This window comes from Hydractinia symbiolongicarpus, chromosome 5, assembly GCF_029227915.1.
Source record: "Hydractinia symbiolongicarpus strain clone_291-10 chromosome 5, HSymV2.1, whole genome shotgun sequence".
Lineage (NCBI taxonomy): Eukaryota > Metazoa > Cnidaria > Hydrozoa > Anthoathecata > Hydractiniidae > Hydractinia > Hydractinia symbiolongicarpus.
In genome coordinates this window covers 3,787,766-3,809,134 of record NC_079879.1, presented here as the reverse complement: position 1 = coordinate 3,809,134, position 21,369 = coordinate 3,787,766, and the positions used below count along the sequence as shown (strand labels likewise).

General features: G+C 35.7%; 1 protein-coding gene across 1 annotated transcript; it reads left to right on the top strand.

Annotated features, from left to right (window-relative positions):
- The first annotated feature begins 8,609 nt into the window (after positions 1-8,609).
- LOC130645898 (somatostatin receptor type 2-like) lies at positions 8,610-9,785 on the top strand. The gene has a single exon (XM_057452022.1). The coding sequence runs from the start codon at positions 8,610-8,612 to the stop codon at positions 9,783-9,785; it is 1,176 nt and encodes a 391-aa protein (XP_057308005.1).
- Positions 9,786-21,369: the final 11,584 nt, after the last annotated feature.

Here is a 21,369-nt window from a genome sequence, read left to right as displayed (position 1 = left end):
TAGTTTGTTCGGGTAACCAAATAGGCTAAATGTTCTTTCGAAAAGTTTAATGACGGCTGCAGAATTGGTGCCTTTTAGAAACCCGATTTCTGGGAATTTCCATTTCCAATCCATAAAGACTAAAATATAGTATCCGTTGGGAAGTGGGCCTAGGCAGTCCACGTGTACGGTATGCCAAGGATGGGGGGTGTGGGTGTTGGTTATACGGGCTCGTATTTCCTGTTTGATGTTGTGGCTTGGCATGCTACGCAGCTTGTTATTCTCGTTTCGATAAGTTCGTCCATACCTATAAAGTATACTTTTGATCGCATTAGGGCTTTAGTTTTGGTTAGACCCTGGTGCCCGGAGTGAGCATAACTGAGATTTTGTGTAAAGAAGCGGGCAGTACAGTACGGGAGCCCTTTAGTATAACCTTTCGGTCAGCGGTGACTGTCAGTTCTTATTTGAATTTGCTAAACAACTTCAGGTGGGTGGAGTTGACGTTTTTAAGTTGTGGATGTTTATCAATTTCGTTTAAAATATGCCAGTTACCTTCCAAAACTAAGGTCATCAGGCATTGCAAGAATTCGTCTTTCTCGGTTTCGGTTTTTATTAGATCCAGAGTGATCGCGTTGGGTGTGGATATATCGGAGATAAAGTTTACGTATCTCTCCTTTTTTTCGGACGGAAGACTTTTTGAGACAGGGTGACGGCTACAATAATCCGAGATGTTGTCTTCGCTCTTGACGTATTTTAAATCGAAATGGTAACCTTGGATACTCAGAAGCATGTTTTCGATGCGTAGTGGTAGAGTGGACAGCGGTTTTTGTAGTAAGGTTACAATCGGTTTATGATCGTTGTAGATAACGAATTTTCTCCCCAGCAGGTAAAGGCGATTGCGTTCACATGCATATTTGATACTGAGACATTCGCGCTCCATTTGCAAAAATTTTTGTTCTGTTTCCGTGAGTGATCTTGATGAATAGCTGATAACTTTAGAATCTTTGTGCCCAGGCGTTTTTTGTAATGAAATTGCTGAAACTCCCACTTTGCTTGCATCGCAATAAATAATAGTTTCTTTTTCGTTATCGAAATAAGTTACACACGAGTCGGTTGTGATGGCGCTTTTGAGAGCCTGGAATGAGCTTTCGCAGTCTTCGGTACAAATAAATTCGGCGTGTTGTTTGAGCAATTTTCTTAGCGGGTGAGTTTTTGTGCTAAAGTTTGAAATAAAACGTTTCAGGTAATTACATAATCCAAGAAAGCTGCGTACGGATTTTTGATTCTCAGGTCTTTTTAAGTTTTGAAGGGAATCTACCTTAGAGGGACTGGGCTTCATGCCATTCGCCTTAAAAATAAAGCCGTAAAATTCAATGTTTTCTTTCGAAAAAATACATTTTTGTAAGTTTAAATTTAAACCCTTAGCTGTTAAACTATCTAGAACGGCTTTTAAATTGCTGTCGTGTTCTTCAATGTTTGTTCCGAAAACGATGATGTCATCAGCAATGTTGGCGACTCCTTTCAGGTCAGATAGAATTGTACGCAGGGCATGTTGAAGCTCTTCTGATGCTGAATTGGCGCCGAAAATAAGTCGTTTGTATCTTTTGATTTTGTCTTCTGTTTGAAATGAGGTGATGTATCTTGAGTCTTCATTTAAGTTCAGCTGATGAAACGCTGCATTCATGTCTAGCTTGGTAAAACATGTGGCTCCTTCAAGCTGACAAGCAAATCATCGACCGTTGGTGTAGGGTATCTTGTGTGGGTTATTGCGGTATTAGCATTTCACATATCTAGACATAGCCTAACGTTGCTGGTATTGGCTTTCGGTACTACTACTAACTGGCTCAACCACGGGGTGGGTTTGCCAGTTACGTCTTCTATGATGCATAACTCTTCGAGTCGTTCACTTTCTTGTTGAACCTTCTTACGTAGGGTGAATGGAATTCTTCTTTCTCTCTGAGCGACTGGGACTACGTTTTTGTTAATGTGAAACTTCACCTCTTGATTTTTGAGTTGGCCTATTTTGCCGCTGAATAGCGTGTCCTGGTACTGCTGTACTAGAGATTGGAGGCGCTTCGGTACATTCTCAGGTGGCTTTTGATCTTTTGAAATATGCTGAATTTCTTTGATGTTTGCAACGGGTGGCAACTGGATTAACTGCAAACTGAGCGCACTTTCGCCTGATAATAAAATTCTGTGATGAGTGTCCACAATATATAATTCTGTTGTTAGAAGTTTCCGATCTGATTCCACTAACATCGTGACAACCCCTTTCAGCGATTTTAATGGTCCTTCCGCCCCGTATGTGATAATTTTCGTATCTGTTTTTCTCAGTCTCAACTTTCCGTTGAACTGTCTATTAATAGCGTTAAAAGTAGTCCCGGAATCGATCAGTACACTGACAGGAAATTTTTCGATTTTTACACGGGAATGGAACTTGGCAATGCTAAAAACATGAGAGTGGATTGAAAACAACCGCGCGACTTGCTCTTCGTCGGACGTATCGACATCGACGTTGTTTAGTGGCCTGGGGTTGCGTCTAGAATAGCTGCGGTACGAGCTTGCGCTTGTGGAACGACACACTCTCGCAACATGTCCGATTTTGTGGCAATTATTACAGGTTTTACTAGTTGCTGGGCATTTATTTTGGTGTGGATTGAAAATTGTCTATGCAGATTAAAGTTTTTCTTACCCGGTGTGGTTTCCTTTGATCGGTCGATGCGGTTGGGTTCTTCCTGTTTGATTTGTGTAATATCCTTTTGGTCGCCTTTTTCCACTAAAATAGTTTGGGTGTTTGTGTTTTTTAATGTTTTTGCGTAAACTAGGAACTGTGCTAGAGTTAAGGTAGGATTTCGGAATGAGTATCTTCTGAGTCTGTTACTTGTCGTTGAGATTTTGAGTTGACGTTTTAGCTCGGTATCGAGTGCTGCTCCAAATTCACATTTTTGCGCTTGTTGCTTCAGTCTGATAAAATATTGTTGGATGGTTTCTTCTTCACACTGTATCATTGATCTATATATATATAAATTTCATAGCTTACGTTCGTTTTCGGGTTGAAATGTGTGTCAAATAATTCAAATGCGTTATCTAGTGTTTCATCGGTGCCAGGAACTAATAAACTATCCTAAATATCGTATACTTCTTCCCCAACGTAATTCAATAACATAGCCAGTTTTTGCTTATCATCCTCAACATTGAGCGCCACACATAAATTCTTGAATCTTTTTTTTTATTTTAACCGTCTTGTTGGGATTGTGGTAACATCGGTGGTATCGAATTGTGGAAAATTAGGAATAGTTAGATTAGCAACTGCCATAATGTAAATTATACTGCTTGAATACTCGTCGCCAGTTTTATATTCAGAGCGTAATCTTCTCTAACTCAATATTTACAAAAGTGTGCTCTTATTGTTCATAGTGTGCATACCAAGTTGGCCACTTAATATGCACCAGGTAGGCAATATGACAGAAAATTCATCGATTTATCTCCGAGTAGAAGACCCTGGTTGAGGTTTTGTCTCTACAATAGAGAGATGTTGATAAAATTCGGGGATAAAACTGTTAAATCCGAAGACTTTTACACCCATTCGAAACCACTAAAAATCGAAAAGTCCAAGTCGAAAACCTTGTACTGAGCGATTCCATACCAGCAATCAAAATCAAGGATGAGCGCTTCGTGATTGGCTATCAGGATCAAGACGGCAACCTAGCACCGTTACTGATACTGACCCCTGAAAAGATCCGCTCCAAGGGTGTCTCTCGATACAGTGAGGTTCCGCGCTAACTATGTCGTTCGATCTGGCCAGCTATCCTGAGTGGCTAGAAAAATACGAGGAGATCTTGGACAAGGTGGAGTCTTTGGAGGGGATTTGCTTGACCAACACCAGCGTGAAAAAAGGGCGGTACCTCAGCACCAAGCTCAAGATGTGGGATGGTAAAGTCAGAACCAACCTCCATAAGAAGAAGATACCACAAAAAAGCTGCGAGTGTAAGGCTATCATCAAGCTGGCGAGTATATACAACCAAGGGAAAAACTACTATATGCAGACCTACTTGGAAGAGTGCAAATACAAGGAGGTTGAGGGATACGGCACTTGCTACTTTAGTGACTCTGATGATGATGAAGAGGGCTTCACTATACTGTAAGGGCGCGTAAGGGTTCTATGGTTATCTTTAGCCGTAGAAACAAATATGAACAAAAAAGAAGCGAAAGCACTACGCGTTCCTTGCTACTTAATTATGAATAGGAGCCGTCTTCTCGATGCGATCCGTAAGGCCAAGTACAAGTCCGTTTCGACACAAACAGACGGCCCCTTTTGAGAACCGTGCGTCAGGATCGCGTGGTGGAAGAACCTCGAAGAATACTCGAGACAGCTCACTGAAAGACAGCGGCGTGTCGTACATGACTGTGGTCTTATCATCGACTATAATACTGGGGAAGTGCTCGAAATCGAGTAAGGTGATCTCGTGTGTTGCTTAACACAGTAGACCCTATGAATACGCGGGCGGCTCCTCTAAGTACCGCTGACATACTGTGCAGATTGAAGTTTTTTTAGCAGTTCCTCCTTCGACTCTTCTCGACCACGCGCGACAAGCTGCTGTCGTTCCCGTTCATTAATCGAGTCCACGATTTTGCGCGTTCGTTGTCGGGCTTGCTCCATCAACGCCATGTACTTTTGCTTCTCTTGTATGATTAGACTGAACTCGTAATCGCTAATCACACCATTCTCCACGGCTCTCGAGATCAAGTCAACGATGGAGTTGAGCTTGGTCTCTGCCAATAGTCTGATGCTCTCGTGCTTTTTGCTCTTCGCACCCAACTTCTCAGATGAATCATTTTTGATTGTCCAACCCATCAAATCTCTGATATGCTTGTCTATTTGCACGGTGTAGCCATTACCAACACGGAGTCTGCAGATACCATTTCTGAGCACAAAAAATCGAATTCGATCCCCGGCCCGGCTATTCACAATCCCTGCAAGGTCCTCGATGCGATACCACCCTTCTTCAATCGTTATAACGGTCTCAGACCCCGGCTTACGTATAGTAAATTTTCCCTTAGAGAATAGGTTATCCCACGTTCCTCTGATACTCAGAGACCACGGGGTAATATTGGTGTTTTCCTCCAGTCTCTCGGAGAAGATTACAGGCTTTTCTATATCTGTGACATAGAGTTGCTTCCTTTGTTATAACAAACATGAACATTTACTCGTACAACCCAAAGGAAAAGTACGCCCTTACCCATGGGCGCTATTTGGAGAGGCTCAAGGGAGATGACCTTTCAGTACAGAGCATCGTTATTGACACAAAGGGGTACTCGTTCATGGTGAAATTAACAGACATTTTCGTCGACTACGAATTTCATTCAGGCACAGTAGTGAAGGAGTGGCGGGGCCACCCTTTCAATATCTGGTCTACTCAGCTTCATTTCGCCGTCTTTTGCGCAACATCCGCTTGTGGCATTTCCATGCAGCATTTACAATCCTCTTTGCCTCTAGTTTGTACTGTGTACTACTTCCACGTTTACTTCCAGATACGCAAAATTCTAGCGGAGCTCGACATCTCTCTACCGGGCTTCGATAGGTTCCAACGTCTCAACAACCCCTTCCACAAGGAAAAATTCCGGCAACTAGCTCGTGAATTTGGGGTAAGCGACAGCGAACACGAATGGAGGAACGAGACCCTTTTCAGCAGTTGGCAACTTCATCGCTCGGACTATCCCGACTCGGGCCCTAGCTATCTGGACGAGGACTCTTGGAGCCGCTGGATCCTGGAAAAATCCCAGGGTCTCACTCGTATAGGTCTTGAACGGTTATCGCAAAGTATACGGTTCTACGCTTACCTCATCCTCGAGAGTCAAGAAAACGCGAGTTCCGGCATTCTCGGCAACCAAGGCAGCGCGATTGACGCTCAACGCTTGTACTTGACGACCTTCGAAGACCTGGTAATTAGGCCTAGCGACACGGGTAAGGAAATCGGCGAATTTCAAAATGTGCTCAAGTATGCGCGGTCCAAGGTGGATTTCACCGTTGCTCATGGTTTAATGTGCCCATAGATGTTAAATACGAACATTTTTTCAGGACCCGTTTTTCCATATACCCACTAGTTTGTTTTACAAACGAGTTTACCCATTAAAAGCAGCGGCGGGTTTACAGGTAGTGCGAATGCAAAATTTTCACTAATAAAGTGCGTATCTCGAGACCAAGAGTGGATAAATCTTGATATTTGACGAACGAGCATGCAATATTAACCCTATAATAACTGTTTATGTGAGCAATACCGGATAATATTGACCGAAGTGAAAGTTTTGCCCGAGCTTGCAAGGGCAATACGTGACAGAGTTATTATATGGATTATTATCCGGGTACTGCATTTTACAATAAAAAATATAACATTATAAGTAGGACTAGTCGTTGCCCGTGGAAAATCCACGGGTTCGTCCGTCCTTTATATTTACCCGTCACAACAAAGTGGATAAAAATATATCTCATTTGATATTTCGTGTTTCCCGTAACATCATTTTCTAACTCAGCGGGGGGTCCGCGCAGAGACAGACAGACGACGGCCATTATTATAGAGACTAGTCGTTAGCCCGTGGAAAAATCCACGGGTTCGCCCGTCCTTTATATTTACCCGTTGCAACAAAGTGGATAAAAATATATTGCATTTGATATTCGTGTTTCCGTAACATGATTTTCTAACTCAGCGGGGGTCCGCGCAGAGACAGACAGACGACGGCTATTATTATAGAGACTAGTCGTTGATTAGTCGCCCGTCCTTTATATTTACCTGTCGCAGCAAAGTGGATAAAAATATATCGCATTTGATATTCGTGTTTCCGCAACATCATTTTCTAACTCAGCGGGGGGTCCACGCAGAGACAGACAGACGACGGCTATTATTATAGAGATACAGAAACCATGTCTTTATAGAAACTATTCCCATATGAAACGTCCATTCGAACTAAAAATATATTTTTTTAAATCGAATATCGTGTAAGCATTATAGGTTTTTATTGCAGCTACAACATAGAATTCTTTTCGTGTTTACTTACATTTATTGCTACCATGTTAAGCTTTAAAATCGTTGCTATGGTAGCGGGCAATACCGTGGAATATCGCCCATTATGACGTAAGTTCTAACCAATCAAATTGCACGATTTTCGAAAATATCGATACCGCCCTTTTTCCCGGGTAATAAATGCTTTATTATATACCTAACATCTCTTTTTTTGTCAGGCATTTTCTATTTCTCTATTGCATCTTTGCCAAATAGAAGGTCCATGAAAGAGAGTAACGATATCTCGATTTCGTTTTTGTTTTCGGAAGTCATTGCATTTTACGGAAGTCATTGCATTGTAAATTGAAAATACCAAAACAAGCGTGGAATATCGCGTCAGTTATTGCACGGTTGTACGGAACATTTAGATTTACTGTATATAAAAAAGAGTTGACAGGTATATAATAACAAAAATTATTACATAATTTTTGTTTACAAGTTCAGACGTCCTGGTATTTCATGCGTGCAACTATAAAAAAAATTTTGACTAATTATAGTTCACTGGGTCCCAATTAGGTTTAATTTTACGTTCAGCAGTACTGTAAAGCTACGTTTGCTATTTCAGAACAACACACAACAACGTGTTCCTGTTTTACCATTTTACAATTTCTAGCGTACAGTTTTATTGCTCACCCTACACGAGTGACAATACTGCACAAAAAACTGGTGTTTTCTATTGCTTGAAAAATGCACCGAAATCTGGGTATGATATCTCGTTCAATTATACGCAAACAACAGGTGCATTTTTCTGCCACATTTTTTTAAATAAACCAGTTATTATTCGGATTCAATGTTTTTTCAGTCACTGGACATACACGGTCCTATGCAGTAACTGTCTAACTGAAATTTCTCTTTGACATATCATGATTGATTAGTCTTGGTCTATTTATTTACCACGTGGTTTATTGAGTTGTTCGGGGGATCTTTTTTCGAACTGCTTTTACACAGATTTTAGTATTTTTAAAATATTCATCCAACAAAATTCTTTTTCAAAGACTGCGAAAATAATTTTGTTTCCACAATATCGGAGAGTTTACTTATCAAAAATATTCACAGTTGGGTATTTTCACAGACAAAAAAGGGTTCGACAGACTTTTTCGTTTTTTAAGAAATGCGAAAAGAGAATGAGTGGCGAGTAAAATTTGCCAATTTGCCAAAATGCCAAGCAACAATCAAAGGTGGCCGACAATCGCGGTTATATTGGAATAGTTGTCAATATATTTAACACGACATTTTTTTTGCATAGAATAACTTAAATAACTTTTAAAATTGTTAAATACAACTGCGATTTTCTTTGGCTCTGTTAAATACGCCCGTTAGCGCTTTGTAAAAAAACATAACACCATATTATAACGAGCACAATTGGTGTTTCTCAAGAGACATTTGTTTCGCATCATAAATATCAAACATTTTTCACAATTGTTCGTTATTAATGTTTTGTTGCGTTTCAAGAAAATTACAAGTTTAAGTTAGCGAACAAGCAAAGAACAATATTTCTGGTCTATTACGAAAAATGTTAACAGTAAACTCCTGTGCAAACACTTGCGTGCATATAAATTTAAAGAAGTCGAAATGAATATTTCTAGTGAAACAAACAATGTTACTTCCTCTCTATCAAATTCTTTAAGTACACTAGACGAAGCTCTTGTTGGTCTATTCTCCCTTATATTTTGCGTCGGTGTTATTGGCAATTCTTTCGTCATTTATGTTTTTGGTGCAAAATATAAAGACTTGCGTTCGAAGCAGGAAATATTGATATTATTATTGGCTGTGGTGGATTTTATAGCATCGATTGCAAATCCAGCCCTTTTTATATATTATACAGTTACAAAATATGGCAGATGGGATTTCGGCGAGGCTGGCTGTAAGATCTTTCCAACAATTGGTCCTGTTGCAACGAGTTGGTCACAAGGAATTATATTAATCATGGCACTTGATCGTGATCGAGCAATTGTGACACCTTTAAAAAGTTCGTTTTCAAGTAAAACCATCTATAAGGCAGTTGCTGTTGCGTTGCTACTTTCTATGTTGTCATATTTTGATTATACTTGGTATTTAACATCCCATGGTCAAAAAACATGTCAAGGGTACGGCGATCATTTATTAACATACATTATACCAAGAATCTGCTCTTTGCTAATAAGTGATATTTTGTTTCTAATTATCTTTGTTGCTACAATTACAAGGGTGTATCTTATTTTACGGAGGAAAGATGTGATGGGATTTGACGAAGTCACGAAGAAATATCGAAAAGAAAAAAATAGGCGAGCTATGCGTTTACTGTTGACAATGGGCACTGTTTTTGCGTTTTGCATTTACCCGAGAGACTTGTATCAACTGTCATATCATGTTTCTCTTGTGATCCCTCCCAAAATGGTATTTGATCAAAAACTTCTTAACATTAACGCCGCTCTGAAGGTCTTCCACACAGCGAATAGCTGTGTTAACGTATTCATATATGCTTTTATGCATCCTAAAATGAAGTTGGAAATCAAAAGACTATCTCGTAGATTAACATTGTGTACACGAAAAAAGATCAGTTTTGAAATTAAAAGGAAACCAGGACTTACTTCAAAGACAATTCGTAGCGCAACTGAAAACACAAGGATTCGAAGCTCAACTGAAAACACCATTTTGGGATCTCCAACAATTAGCAAAATGGCTTTGAATTTGACTGTTTTCACGAAAAACAATGATGATGTTTTTGAAAACAACAATACCAGATTCACTACCACGTCTGTTACTTAGTACATGAAGAGCGCGTCACACATGTCTAGCAGATTTCCATATTTCTTTAACTAAATGAGTAAATTGTATAAACGTTTATTATCTAATATACACGAAATGTACGCTATATTTTTTTTTACCAAGAAACGAGCACAATTTTTACTTATTTCGCAATTCGACAGTGCAAAAAGTTTACTACCGGAAAGAGCGTGTAAAAATCGCATATTTTTTGCTTAACTAATTAAAAGTTATTGTTCTCTTGAAATAAAGAGAACTATTCGGGAAATTAATTCTAAAATTAAAACATTTTTTTATAAAACCAAAATAAATATTCACACGTTTTAATTAATCTTTTGTTCGCATATAGACATTGGATTGCCATGAGGGAGCTGTTCCCTCCAACGCCGAGAATTCTTCGTGTACGGTGACTTTAGAGAGGTTTATAACTTACTTTCAATTCAATTGCATCTCTATGAATCGATTATTTAAAACAGGAAAAATTTTCATAAAATTAAATTTTACGATTTCATATATTATTTTGTACCCATTTAATTTGCTGTAGTGAACAAAGAAATTGAACGAAAGTCTACCGAGCATACCAAGTAAATTGATTTCTGCTCGGTTTATATGACAACCTAATTATCGCACTTTTGCTCAAAAAAATATCACCGAATATCGAATAACCATCCAATAACACCCTTTCTAGCTCTCGTACGTTTCACTTCCCTAAAGGCTCGGGAAATATGCAAAGAAGAACATTTAGAAACGATAACCACGACATATAATTCCCAAGTGTCTGACTGTTTGTTTAATGGATGCGTTTTTTAATTTGATAAAAATCTAGTTATACGTAACAGAACACGTATAACAAAGTCGAATTTGTGTATCTCATGTCTTTAAATCTTGTCACATGAATTAGGAACTACCGCCCCTCCGCCCGGATATGATATCCTTTGTACTTTTTTCGTTAACAAATTAACGCTTTAAATAAAAAAATTTTGCGGTTTTGTGGCTTAAGAAGAGGCGAAAAAATCATTTTTTGACAGTCACAAAATAAATTTTAAGCGATAGAGAAGAAAATTATAAATTTCTAAAACCTAAAATTTACAAAGATAACTAATATATTAACAAATAAATAAATATTTTCCACAACTAAGTATCCGTATATTTTCTTGTGGTTGTATAGGGTGAAAATAAGTACGTTTGTTTTGAATGTTTTTTTCAAGAAACATCTGAAACAAGATCCTTGAGTCAAGAAACCCAAAAATATTTTACTTACTATGTTCGTTTAAACTTTTTGGAAATTAAGAAATATCTGTCATGACCAACAACATTTGTTTTGTGTTTTGAATCAATTTTCCACAACATACTACTACCTTTAACCGATAAAGTTTGTTGTGATGAGGGGACACCCAGTTTAATACCAGAAACACTAAACAACAAATCGAACAGATAATATCCCTTTATCTTTAATTACGAATGAGTTAGATAAAAATAAAAAATAAGAATTTTAGCTTAGTGTTCTTATAATAATATAATTCACTAGCACTACTTTTGTTAACATTCGAGGTCAAAATTCGAAACAGTCCTGTCTAGAAACAAACATTCTATTTAGAATTCGAAAGTCCCCATAAAATAAAACTTTGTAAACAAAACATCACGAAGTTTGACACGTACAGAATAATGTGTAAAGTTGAATGCGCAGCTAAAATATAGTGACAACGAATATTGAGGTATTTTTTTTAACTAGCTAGCTAACCAAGAATAACATGGGCCGAGTTTTACATTGACTCGGTAACCTAAAAAGTTGAAGGAGCGAATCCGAAAATAAGAGGAGACGTATTTGTTATAATTTCGTCGTTCTGTATTTAGTATTTTTGATAAAACTGGATATCAGATCATCGTTTTACGAACAATATAGCTAGTTAACTAGCTATGTTGAAGAAGCATCCAGACGAAATGTTGCTGAATCTGGTTATTTTAACTGTTAAACTTGACATTATTTTTTTGTTTCTACCCTATCAAAATGTTTTTAGCGATAACTGTATTGTAGGAGTTAGATTTATATATATCATTTCCAATGCTTCTTAAAACTTGTTTTTCGTGCTTGTTTACATTTCAAGCTACCATTTTTTTTTTTTTTTTTTTTTTTTTTGACGACGGGCAATACCGCAAAATATCAGCCCGTCGTGAAGAGCGCTAAGCCAATCAGAATGCCTAAAAGCTCGTATTGCCCGCTTGAAAAATCCAGATGGTTAACAAAAAATAATAAAGCATGTTCGTCACATATCATTCAAAAAATTTCTTATTTTGATCTTTAACTCTTTCTTTTTTCTGTGTTTATTAACCCGTGACGTCACAATAAAGAGTCCATTGTTTTTTTTAATTAGCCACCCGTTAATTAGACCTTTTTATAATTATAATATTTTTGTACATCTTATACATACTTATTATACTTTCAGAACATAGCGTACATTTTTCATTAATACCTAAAAAATTTAATACCCCTTCATTACGTTTCAACAGGTGGCAACTATGTAATTACACCAAAATTAAAAGTCAGTACTATTTTTATTGTGATGAAGAACCAGTGTGTCAAGTTTTATAGAAAAATTATTTGCATTTTGCGGGTAACCTATAAAATTGTGGCCTCCGACGCTTTGTGTTCCTTACCCCCACTTTCCTCCATCCCCAGTGCTACAGCAGATCATTCCCCCAATAAATATCAACAGAGCTACGTTACACTACACAAGGGTGACATGAAATTCAAATCGACTTTGTTACGTACGTAAGGTAGACCATAACAGAATTAAGAATAACAAGGTAAAAACTTATGTGTAAAATTTACAGAACAGATACGACACGCAACGTATAAAACATAGACACATAACAGACATAAAATTTTATAACGGTAAGAAGTTCTTTTGTTTGTGTTGATTAAAATTTTCTTGTAGATTTCATGTTTTAGACGATATTTGCAACATAACTTTGCTGTTTAGAAACAGAGAGACAGCACATGCTAGACCGTCAATCATCTATATATTAATAAGCCAGTTCCGTGTGTCTGTAACAGGCAAAGTTGATATCGTCATTTTCCTTTGATGTCGCCGAAAAAAATCTTTGATGTTGCCGAAAAAAATATGTCTTCTTTGTCGTGAAAAGCCGCGAGTTTTGTGTGGTTTGTTAAATGAAGTTCTAGCACAAAGTAACGGAAATTGTGTTTGCAAAAAAGATGGCTGTCCTTTTTAAGCATTTGTCTTCCCTTGCCTTCAAAATAAATCTTTACAAAAGCATTTAAAAAGGGGCATGGTATATAAATGAAGTATAGAAAGGTTTCTGTAAGGTTTGTTTATGTTTTTTTTCAGTTTTGATGATATTATTGATGGGAGACATGTTTGTTAGCTAGCATCAACCACACCAACAACAACTAGCTAGGTAGCTAGGAATTTATAAATATGTAGCCATGTTGTTTATACCTAGCTAAGTCTCCAGTTTATATTTAAGTGACCAGCTATTACCTGCTGTAGCTACCTTATGTTAGCTTCAGTTTTATGTTGCTTTTTACATGTAAGCTAATCTTAGTGGTCTTTGCTAAGAATGTGACTGTAACTTATTTTAATTGACATTTTAAGCTTAAATTAACAAGCCACAACAACTTTTAAAAAAGTATTACATAATATTTAAGAAGAGTTTAAGGACTGTTTTTAAGCAAATAATGTATTTTTCACAATTTGTGTATGCAAATAATGTATTTTTCACATTTTGTGTAACTAAACTTATATACATCGGTTACATGCAATATGACGAAACGATTTTTATTTAACATGTAGTAATTCTGGTACCTTAAGTGTAGTGATTTTTGTTGTTCTAGATGTTCTGACTAAAATGTTTTTGTTTATGGCATTTTGTCTCAATTAAGAAAAGTTTCAACTTTTTTGAGGGAGTACAACACCGAAAGTGTTTTTTTTATATTTTGTATAAATTCATGCCGGGCAGGACTCTGTACAACATACCGAAATGACTGATCCCTCTCTATTTATAAATTGATGCGTTCCAAATCACAGTTTTTTGAAATTTTGGGTAATATTTAATGAGTATATACAAGATGCAAATACTGATTTTTGTTGAATCAGAAGTATTTCCTACAACCATTCTTTTTTTACACTTTTGTGGAGAAAAAGTGTATGCAATATCATCAGAATAACTGATTTTGTTGCAAACTGTTTTTCTTTTTCACATTTTGGATTGAAATATTGTTATAAAGGGCATATATCAATAGACATATATATACCAAAATAATTAAATTCTGCAAACTTTGATTTTGTCGTTCACCTCTCATCTTTTATATTTTGATTAAACTTTTGAGGAAAACCATAGGAATTATTTAGAATTTGTATTTTGCGTTGCTATTTTAGTGCAAAAATTTAACTGTTGTGAGGAAGGACCATATGCAATTATATATACTAAAAATAATAATTTGATATTCTACAAGTTGTATTTTTGTATGCACTTAAATGACTGCTTTTTCTGAGTTGAATTTGATGGGTTTCATATCAATTTTGTGGAAGATTTTATGGCTGAAGACAATATAGAACATGCCAATTGAACTGATTTTTGTTCATATTTTGATTTGCTCCTCATAAACCTTTGTGTTCTACATTTATTGTAAACTTTTGTGAGGAAGGACCATATATATATACAATGTTTTCAAAATAATAATTTTTGTTGATTTGAAATTTACTCCTTGCTCATTGCTTTTTCGACATTTCAGGTTAAAATGTTTGGTAAAGTCAGTACGGATCATTAGACAAAAAATTGTTTTGTTAACCGGTTAATTTTTACATTTTGTGCATATTTTTGCTGGAGAGGATGGTATGCAACCGAATAAATGATTTTTCAAAGTTTAACTTTTTGTTTTTAGGTGTTTTGTGTTTGTTTAAGTTTGGCTTTTTGATATTGTTCAGGTTGTATTGTTGTATAAGCATTTAGGGAAAAGACAATGTTTAAAATGCTTAAAGAACTTATTTCATAGATCTGTGCTTGCTGTTGCAAGCCTTTCTTTTCGACACTTCAGATTAAAATATTGAAGGTTTTCAACATAATCACATAATAAGATGTATACATATTTGAGATATGTGTTATTTCTGACATTATTATTATTGTTGTCGTAACTGTCTGGGTTGTGACTGTCAATGTTGTACTTTCTACTAACTAGATTTTTCTGCCTAAGTGGATTTTTCCACGGGCCTAATCGACTAGTCTATATAATAATACGCCAGTTCCGTGTGTCTGTAACAGGCAAAGTGGATATCGTCATTTTCCTTTGATGTTGCCGAAAAATGCATATCCAATATGTTAAATTTTCTAACGTTACGGCGCGACGTCAATAATATTACTTTAACGTCAATATCCTATATTAAATTATTGAAGCCGTTACAGTGCACTTAAAACATTGAGGCCAAATAACTTGGAAACGAGGTGGTGACGTCAATGATTTTTCACCGCGTGGGTAACTAGGGACCACCTGGGACCAATTTGGGTAAGTTTCCCAAACCTGGGTCCTTGAATCCGTTTCGGAATGGACGGGTTGATGGCGTCATCACAAAACCTACAAACCCCAATATCTCTGCAACCGTTTGTCAAAAGTTCATGTTCCTATACATTTTCTTGATCAGCATTTCAAGATCTATATGATGAATGCAACGGGTGTACGAATTTGTGAAGAAATTTTTCTTTGGAACTTTTGGTAGGAACTTTGCTGACGTCAGCAAAATTTTTATACCCTATATCTCCTTAGGCTCTTTTCAAAAACATACGATACTATACATTATTTTGATCAGCGTTTTAACCTCTGCACATTACAGACAACAAATGATTAAATTTCACCAATTTTCTTTTTGTATATACACTGCTGACGTCAGCAAAAAATCTAAAGCAACCTAATTTTCCATTGTTCTTCTGCGCCTTAGTGGATTTTTCCACGGGCCTTATTGACTAGTCTCTTATAATAATACGCTAAGTGTGTCCGTCTGTCTGTGACAGGCAAAGTGGATGTGTTCATTTTCCTTTGATGTTGCCGAAAAATGCATGTCTAATATGCTAAAAGTTCTGACAATACGGCGCGACGTCAATAACACTACTTTAACGTCAATATCCTATATTAAATTAATGAAGCCATTACAGTGCACTTAAAATTTCGAGGCCAAATAACTTGAAAACGAGGTGGTGACGTCAATGATTTTTCACCGCGTGGGTAACTAGGGACCACCTAGGACCAATTTGGGTGATTTTTCCAAACATATGTCCCAGAATCCGTTTCGGAATGCACGGGTTGATGACGTCATCAAACAACCTTCAAACCCTAATATCTCTGCAGCCGTTTGTCAAAAGTACATGATCCTATACATTTTCTTGATCAGCGTTTCAAGATCTATGCGATGAAGGCAGCAGGTATACAAATTTCTAAAAAAAAAATTTGGGGGGTTTGACTGGCCATTGCTGACATAAGCAAAATGTTAAAACCCTTATGTCTCATTAACTGCTTATCAAAAAGATATGATCATATACATTTTCTTGGTCAGCGTTTTAACATCTGCATAGTACAGGCAACGAATAAACTAAATTTCGCCAAATATTTTTGTAATTGCACTGCTGACGTCAGCAAAAAATCTAAAACAACCTACTTTTCCATTGTCCTTCTGCCTAAGTGGATTTTTCCACGGGCCTTATCGACTAGTAAGTAATAAAGAGGTCTTATAGCACCATTGTGACTCGAGCTTTAGTTGCAACTCACGATAAAAGAATATAGTAAGTTGAGGTGCAAACTATCGTTGCGTTCAAAGAGCTCCCAAGTAACCACAGTTATGGTTAGGAAAAAAATACTCCAAGCGGGACTGGCTAAGAGGAATGCGATATGGATCATATTTCTGACTATGCAATTCTCAATATACGGAATGCAAAATATTAAAAATCTTTTCATAATGGCCGGAACTTGTGGATTTCTTTCCACCATGCCAACAAAGTGTTGTGTAGGTAGAGGTTTGTTTCATTTATGTACAAGTAATTGTAGCAAATAGCTTTAAATGTTAATAAAAAAATCGATGAAAATACGGATAAAATAAAAAGAGGTAGAGATAGAATGTGGAAAACCACTCTTTCAAGCAAAACTGTTTTCAAACTCTCAATATGTCATCAAATCTCAAAGTTAAACGATCGACCAAGAGAAATAGATATAATTTGGTTAGCGCATAATTCTAAATTCACACAAGAAACTTTAACCTTATTCTAGGGCGGTCTGTATTTTGGGATCTTGTTTTTTTTTTGGACGGCGTTGTAATTGTACCACTTCCATAGAATTCTGGGAAGGACAAAAAGTGACAGTGAAACATGCCACAGTGAATTTATTTTATATTTTCCATGCTAATAATAAACTACTTATGAAACATTGGTCACTAGATACGTCATAAATCTTAGATGTTTTTCTTCAAGTTAAAGACCTCCAGAATTATACCTCTAATTGCAATCGACATTGTGCTGTAACTACTGAGAGGCATAGCGTACTTTAACAGTAATGAAGGCGTTGGCGACCCGTTTGTTTTTCATCATTATTATTATTATTCTGTATGCCACGATCACGTACAGAGATTGAAAAATTATATCTGATCGTGGTGTGCCAAACCGCTTGTTTTTATTTAACGTGCGATATGTAACAGTCATTGCATTTCATAATACATTACTTAAATTTAAACTTCAATTTAAAAATGGTAATTCTGAACAAGTAATGCTTAACCTAAATTTTGCTATAGGATATGACATAAACGTATGTGGTATATGAATGATTAAAAATCCAAGTTTCCCCACGCATTTTTTTATTATTTTGCTTAAGAATATATCTCTTTCTTTACCTGTTACATTGTGATTCCATCTGCAATTCTTAAGTGGTATCGTGAATGAGGAAAAAAATTTGTAATGAGAATTTGTGTTTTATTAGCCACAAAATTTTTAATTATATGCGCTTATCCTTTCGCATCGTGTTATTGCAAAAACTGTGGTTTCAAATTTTGCAATACTCTTGAAGGTAAAATATTTACGAAATGCAAAGTTTTGAAATCATTGTGGTTGTTATTGGCTTTCGATCTTATATTGACTATTAACTTCAGTAGTCTTCATTAGTAAGTTCTCAAGATCAGTTTAATTCTGTAAATTCTCTATTACACGCTCGTTTCCATTCGACTTGATTTTCAACTATAGTGCACAAAGTCCACTTCAATAGAATCTCTTATTTTGCTAACGTGTTTTTTAACATTCTACTTTGTGTAATTATTTTAAACGATGTTATTCGGCATTGCATTTACTTTTCTAGAAAAATGAGATTCTGGTCCGTTAAAACCATCAGCACACGAAGGAAATGTAATTTTTAAAATAGAGAGAAAGCGAACGTAGAGTAAGGATACCGTTAGCAGACGCACTAAATTATTTTATCCGAAACGAGGTGAGATATTTATACTGAAGGATGTCACTAACTCTAACAATTTTGTGTTTACAATAATTTTGTGAAATTATCTTACGAAAGGAGCAAGATTAGCTAATTACAGCGGAATTCTATACAACTATTGTGTTTTAAAATCTCAGTAAACGCTAAACATAAAAATGTTTGAATGTGGTAATGGCGCTTATATTTCCTATTTTATGCAAGCACAAAGGGACAATAATTTGCATCACCGCCTTTGATAGTAAGTGAGAGACAATTGCATAGGATAAAGGAAATTGTCATAACAAATGTAGCGTCACCCATTAACAATCTTCACTGTAGACTACATAATAAAATATTTTTACTAAATGGGCATGCCACTGATTAGGAAGTCAATCAATCACTACCTATAGCTAAATGTAGTTTGGCGATATTTGCAAGAAAATTATAATGCTAAATATTGTCGTGGGTGAAAAAGCAAGTTGCGGTGCACCTTATAATCCTTTTGACGAGGATGAAAATTAACACATCTAACTGCACTTTTGAGTATCCATTATATTTGATTGTTGACAGTGGGCGGACGTAATTAAAATAGACATGCGCGGTAAGGAGCATCTCGCAGAAATATATAAAATAGTTCTAGCTTCAGCACATTTTTTATTCGGTTATTTGCGTTAGAAACACTAGTTTATGGTTAGCACATGTTTTCAGCAACTTTTTGATCTCTAAATCTCGGAATATTAAATATCTAAAAAATGGTAAGTAGCTATGTACATTTTGTATGTTCAAGTCGTTACAAAATTAGAACAACAGTAAGTATTAACATATTTTGTCACATGTAGCAACAAACGAACAAAAATATTTACCTGTAACAGCAGAATAAGGTAGAATATTAAATAACGTCTTATGAGTGTACTTTACATTCTACAAGTGTAAAAAACTTTTACTGTTTAATTCTTTTTTTAATTTAATCCTTATTTTTAAAATTGACTTTCTTTTTTAAAACTAATTCGTCAGCACGATAGATTAAACAACAAATGGAGCAGATTTTTTTTTATTCATTTTCTTTTTTGTTCTTCATGGAAAATAAATTTGATCAATTTTAAAAATTGATGTCTATCAACATTTAGTTTATCAGAAAACCTTTTTATTAATTTTTTTGTTTGTTTAATATAATGTCTGTATCTATTTAGGCTTGGATGATTTTCTTCTTCGTACTGCTGGTAGGATATGTCTGTGCGTCGCCATTAAAAGGCACAGTTAATCCTCCTGATGTTTTGAAAGAAATGCGACAGGAAGTGAAAGGCAAAACTGAAGAGGCTTTGGTAAGGTCTTGATCTACATAGACTTAGATACGATAGCACTGCTAAACACGCACCAAAGTTGTTTTTTTATTTTATTTTTTAAAAAATGTATTTCTTTATATCAAAAACTTCTCCAGTTAAGTTAGAAGCAGGTCATAAGTAAGAAAGAAAAACTGGAAATACAAACTGGAAATAAACAAAATAAAAAACGGAGCTATTTTTATGCTTTCTAATACTTTTAGTATTTTATCGTCGTCTTAAGCAATATGTATTCATTGGATGATTTTAAGCAAATGGAATATGAAATACTGAAATATTAAAAAGTTTCCACGAAGAAAATCATAATGCTTTCAAACCAATTTATCTTAGATAAAATGGGCAAAAAAGAAAGTAAAATTTTCGTTGCGACATTGCAAGATGCTGTTTCGTCAATGCGATTCTAACGCTGATTGTAAATGTTCCAGCCGTTTGTCTTGCCATTTTTTGTTGAAGAAAAAGAGATGCGTTACGAATCTTGAATTGGATCCAATGTAAGAATCTACCATTGGAAACCCCCTCAATTTTTACGAATGAGACATTGGGGTGTTTTAAAAACCGTGTACCACGACGGCTTCGTGTGAAAAAAAACGCGGCAAATGACATTTCACTTACAGCTTTAGACATATCTTGTAACTTGTTATTTGTTAGAACTCCGTAAATTCGAATCCAGAAGATAGCATAATTTATTAGTAAGTCTACCCTATGTGGCAACTTTCAGGTGCTAATGGGCTCTATTGCGTAATTAATGTAATAAGAAATTTAATTAGTAGCTTTGTCATTAGTATTAAAGGTGACTCTAGCTGCCCACGGACTTAATTCCCATGATCCTGAATGACAAATTTGGAGTGGGTGAAACTCATTTCCTTTTACTAATAAACCTTTTTAATTGTAAATAGATTTTTAGGATAACTTAAAATTGTGCAACTCTGTTTGTTGTCAAATGGGTTTTTTCTTTTTATTAGTTTCGACATAAAAAAATAATAATTCTTACCTCCCAGAGAATCAATGCTATCGAAAACTAAATCTTTTTCTAATATGCCAGTAGCTAGTAGCAGCAACGGAGAATTTAGTCAATAATAAGAAACTACGCCTATTTTCTAGGAATGCAGATAAACGCTACCTCAGTTTTGTGGTACATCGCTAGTTAAGAAAAAGTTTCCTGTAGGTTTGCTATTGATTTTTTGTGGTCCAACCGTATGCAAACTTATCTTTTAGATATTTTTTTTATTTTTGTAAACTACGAAGATAACTTTAATGTCTTTTCATTTAGTTTCTTGGTACGTAACTTAAAGGCTGTTGTATCGCATTCTATATTTATAAATTGTTATGTCCCTCTAGAACCTATTTTTTAGAATATGTAATCACAATTATAAACACCTGAAATTGATCTTCTTTACTTAAAATACATGTTTTATGTTACGGCTTTAAATATCAGCAGAAAATTCAACAATCAGTAGCTATAGCGATATATCGCTTTATTTTCAATTTTTCTTCTCGACAGCATTTTTTTCTTTTTTTTTAAACGGAAAAGCGACCTTGGAAAGAAGATGCGTAGCTTTAGTATCATCAATGAACTATCTCTGCTACGGATCTAAATGAAGAAATTAAGACTATGATTTTCTTTGTTCGACGATAGCGTAAAAGCAAAAACACATATGCTACGTAAAGATATACATGGAAAACTAACTGTTATCGACTTGCACCTGTTACCTCAATTTCTGCATATTGCGAAAAAAAGGTGCTGGAACTCTGCAAATATTCTTAAAATGGAATTGTGTACTAAAATTAACAT

What these genes read in the sequence shown, in the direction of transcription:
- LOC130645898 (XM_057452022.1), top strand. Translation starts at nt 8,610, where the DNA reads ATGAATATTTCTAGTGAAACAAACAATGTTACTTCCTCTCTATCAAAT.